Raw genomic sequence first — 4,737 nt, forward strand, 5'->3', positions numbered from 1 at the left:
GGCTGCCAGGATGAGCGCAGAATTCGTCCGGAGGCTGCCAGGATGAGTCTTTCATCCTGACGAGTTTCTCCCAGGAGTGTGGGATCGTCACGCCCAAAGCTGCGGGCCAGCAGCGAGTTTTCAGCACGACAGTTACCGTGCCACAGCTGGCCCTGTCTGTACTTGTCCTTCCCTGGGTCTCAGGCAACCATGAACTATGAGCTCTGTTTTTTTTTAGGCTGACCTAGCACACAAGGCTTGGTTGATCCAGGCAGTAGTATAGGCTTTAAACCGCCAGTCAGACACACAACACGCTTCCCCATTCCAGGACCAGCGCTATTTCCCCTCCTTTGAATGATTCAATTAGAGGAAAAAAAAAGCCACTGAAGCATTTTTTTATTACAAGTCTATATTTCTTCCAAAAATAAATATATGAATATGCAAACACCCTGCTCCAAATACGAGACCAGGAGCCAGCCTGCACTCGACAGGAGCAGAACCAAAGGCTCTGACAGTCTCTGCTCAGCGTGACTGAGCGCTGAAGCTCTCCAGAGCACCGTGTGATGCACGGACAAACGCCATGTCCTGCCTGTACTTCATGGCAGTGGGTGGCTGGCGCCTGAGCAGCTGGTCACCGCTGTCCTTTGGGTCAGGGTCATCGTAGACGGTCGAGATGAGGATGGGAGCATCCCGCCGGGGCTTTTTCACCTTGCTGAAAGTTGGCAGTTTCTCCCCGTGGTACCTAGAGGGAAGCAGGAAAACGTTTGGTCCAACATTCCTGAGGCAGTGGGACACCCCTGTGCATCCCAGATCCTTTCCTTCACATGCTGCAGGGGAGAAATGGACCAACACAGGGCAAAAAACGATTCTTCTCCTGTTCCTGGTTGCCAGATTGCTCTCGGATGATGAGCTCAGTGAAACCGCACCGCACAGAGCCTCCAGAAAGCCCTCAGAGAAAGTAGGGGTGAGGTGCACAGCTACAGCTCAGGTCTCTTGGGCGTTCCCCACTGTAGCAGAGGTGACCCTCAAGCCCTGAGCACAGCTCTGCCTCTGTGTTTGAGAGCCTGCAAATGGTTCCAGCCCTTCTACTCAAACACCACAAGCTCCTCTGAGGAGCACTGGACTGTCAGGAGGAGCAGTGCTTTAGCTCTGGAGTGCTGTGGCAGGCAGACCCCTGGGACAGCCGTACGGTTCTGGTTCACGCTCCGCTCCTTCTGCCACCAGTTACCTTCTGTGTCAGCCCAGAGAGCCTGGGCGGAGGCTCTGAATGCAGGCTAGCAGGGCAGGGTGGGTACTTACCCCAACCCCCTCTTGCATCTGGGATTCTGCCCCTCGTTGTCCAGAGCTTCGGCCATTCCGGAGTTCCTGCTCCCCAGCCCCAGCCCTTCCGTCCAGCCCTGCTGCTCCAGCACCTTCCTGCCAAAGCCCTGGGAGAGGGGAAAAAGGTCACAGAGCTGGACAAAGCTCATCCTCATCTTCCCAGAGCCCTCCCCCCAGTAACCCGCATCCTCTGAGCATCACCACCCCAGCCTTTCCCGTCCTGCCTCGTCCTCTCCTGCGCACGGATCCAGAGCTCACCTTGGTGTGTCTCTCGAAGGTGCCGATCTGCTGCCCCAAAACAGACCCATCCTCCAAACCATCCCGGAGTCGCTGTTCCAGCAACATCTGCACCGAGTCCCGAGCATCCTTATCACCTCCATCTAGGGAGAAAGAAGCAATAGTCAGAAAGCAGCACAGCTCAGGAAAGCTGTTCGCTGCTGTCGTTTCCCCCAGAGCACCACGCAACAAGGAGGCAGAACCTGTTCTTTGTGGCAGCTCTCACTGCCAGACAAGAAAAACATCATTTCAAGTACACCGACGTCTTGGATGCTTTTAAAAAGATGACAGGGCCAAAGAGTTCCTCACTGCAGAAATTCTGCAGGGTCAGAATTTCCCAGCCTCCCCGCTTTCCTGGGGAGGGGGGGGGTGGGAGTTTCAGCCCAGATACCTTTGTCATAGTAGATGCTCATGTCCACATCCCAGTCATCTGCAGTCTGCTCATCAAAATCTGCCAAGAGAAGCAAAACACCAGTTTTGGTGATGGTTGTGGAAGCCTGACACAGAAGAGCTGATTGTGGTGGCCCAGTCCCCTATTTTCTCTAATAAAATGGGAAGGAAAGGACATTAGAGACTCCACAAACCACAACACTGACACAACAGGTTGCCAGTAGGAACACTGGGGTCTCTGGTGATTGGATTGATCAAGGGAAGATTTAAAAAGACACAGCAAGATGCCTGTATCTGTAGCTGAACTGGAATGCTCGTAATGGGGTCATACCCGATTTTTTTTGGGCCCCCAGCTCGTGGTGGTTAGTTTGTGGCTCAGCGACACAAACACCAACATTACCTCCATTCTCCTCCTGCCAGTACTGAGCATCTGTGTAGAAGACGAGGCCAGAGCCGCCTTTCTCCCACTTCAGCTCAATCTCCTCTTCAAACAGCCGCTCCTCTGTGCGGTCCTGCTTGGTGACGTCCTCGTGCAGAGCCTCGTGTCGCTCCCATTCCTCACAGGTGTCATTGTCCTGCAAAGGAACCGGCGAAAGGTGGGCGACGGCAGCAGCACCCAGCCTCCTCCCCGTTCCCCCGACCCTCGTGGCCCATCGCAACGCGTTCCCTACGAAACATCTTTGTCGACAGAGCTCGTCCCAGCCTGCTGCTTTCAGGCACTGACACGACCGGCGCTGATGACCTCATTCCCCTGACTAATGCCATCTTCAGAGTCAGCAGACAGAAGTGGTGAAAAAATCCCGCATCACACCCACTCCACGGCATGCTTTCAGCAGCGTACCCGCTCTGTAACGCAAAGATACCCATTTAAGGAGCAGGTGTGTCGTACGTAAAGTCAGCACGAACGACAAATTAATTCCACTCAAGTTGATCCCTAAAGAGATTGTGCTGGTTCCAGAGAAGCAGCTCGCTGGCACAGACACAGACCAGACTGACAGCTTTACCGCTTGGGCAGAGCCCTCCAAGGAAGACATTAACCAACGAAGGAACAGCCAAAAGAACAAGGAAAGATCCAGGAAACAGAGCCTGGGAGAAACGGCTGGAGGAGTCTGTTTAGTCTGGAGAATAAAAGACTGAATAAAAAGTCTGTAAAGGAGGGAACAAAGCCTTCTCTGTGTCCACTGTTGCTAGGAGAACCTAATGGGATAAATTTGCAGCAAAGATTTGGCATCTAAGTTAATTCTGGTATAGCAAGGAAGGGGAATGGCTTGCCTGAGGATTGTGCTGCCTCTGTAATGACAGAGGTTTGGGAGAACAGGCCAGACAGGTGTCTGGCAGGTGGAGGGAGCGAGATAGTCTCTGGAGAGCCTGTCCAGCCCAGTTTTCTAGGAGTCTCCATCATGAAAACCACTTTTCTCACAATGACTAACTTCAATCACCGGAGCATTCAAGGTCAGCCGTTTGTTCAGCCCTACGTGTCGTTTCCAGCACAGGAACGTGCTCCTGAATCTCTGGCCACCTCTTTTACAAGTGACAGCAGAGCTGAGTCGATCTGCCATGCACCAGCCTCCTGTGCTCGTTCCTCTGGACCAAACCCTTTGGGCTCAACCCGTACCTACCCCTTGATTTGGACAAGAAGTTTTGGAGACCCCCACCGTCCATTGCCAAGGGCCTCAGTGCGCCAAGACATGAACAACTGCATTTTAACACCACTTATAGACAAGTGTTTTATACAACACAATTAAAAAAATGAAAATAAGCTCTGAGAGAGTTATATCAGCCCTCCTGGCTTTGCAGCTACAACAGATAACCTTGGACGGTGCTAGAAAAATCCACTTACGTCATCTGAGTGCAAATCTTCTTCCTCCTTCTCCTGTCCCTCCTCATCCTCCTCAGCACCGGCTGGGTGAGTCACCTCAGATTCTGCCACAGGCTCCTCTTCTGCTGTGATCTCATCCCCTGCAGCAGTGTAAACTCTTTCTTCTTCTATAACTGTCTCAGTGTCCTGGTATTCAAAAGGCACATTCCCATACCTACGGGATGAGCCTGTCTTTGGAAAATCCAGCTGCAATTTCTTGATAATCGGGGGAGGCAGCCTGCAGGCCCGGATCAGCTCCAGAAAAACTTTCAGGGGGGTGCCCACATTCCCATAAGGCATGAAGGATGGGGGGTTGAACTCGGGCAGCCGCTTCAAGTCCGCTTCTGTGACAGATTCGCCTGCAGCCACCTTGTCCCCACTGTAGGGAAGCGTCTCTGCACCTGGAGGAGAGAAGGGCTGGTTTGTGGGGGAACACACACCCCACCAGCGAGGGGTAAATCAGGGCCCCTCAGGCAGGAGGGGGATGAAAAGGTCCCAAGCTGGTTTGGGTGGGAAGAGACCTTAAAGCCCACCCAGTGCCACCCCCTGCCATGGGCAGGGACACCTCCCACTAGCCCAGGTTGCCCAAAGCCTCATCCAGCCTGGCCTTGAACCCCTCCAGGGATGGGGCATCGACAGCTTCTCTGGGCAACATGGGCCACTGCCTCACCCCCCGCACAAAACATTTCTCCCTCACATCTCAACTCCATCTCCCCTCCTGTAGCTTCAAACCGTCCCCCTCATCCTACTGCTCCCCTCCCGGACCAGGTGCCCCTCCCCATCTCTCCTGCACCCCCTCCCAGTGCTGGAGCCCCCCTTTTTGCCTCATGAAGGCATTAAGGAAGCTCCCTGAGGGATTTTAACCGCCCGGTGCCCCCAGGTTGGCTGCTGGGACCCCCCGGGGTGGGATCCGG

General features: G+C 53.9%; 1 protein-coding gene across 1 annotated transcript; it reads right to left on the reverse strand.

Moving 5' to 3' along the window:
• Positions 1-349: 349 nt before the first annotated feature.
• Positions 350-4,224, reverse strand: GPATCH3 (G patch domain containing 3; the record flags this gene model as incomplete). Its single annotated transcript, XM_010086955.1, has 6 exons — positions 350-721; positions 1,279-1,406; positions 1,558-1,679; positions 1,967-2,026; positions 2,366-2,540; positions 3,806-4,224. Coding segments are annotated over 6 exons (1,124 nt in total), but the record flags the coding sequence as incomplete, so codon positions are not given.
• Between the last annotated feature and the right edge of the window lie 513 nt (positions 4,225-4,737).

The sequence above is a fragment of the Pterocles gutturalis genome, unplaced genomic scaffold, assembly GCF_000699245.1.
Source record: "Pterocles gutturalis isolate BGI_N339 unplaced genomic scaffold, ASM69924v1 scaffold33266, whole genome shotgun sequence".
In the NCBI taxonomy this organism is placed as follows: domain Eukaryota; kingdom Metazoa; phylum Chordata; class Aves; order Pterocliformes; family Pteroclidae; genus Pterocles; species Pterocles gutturalis.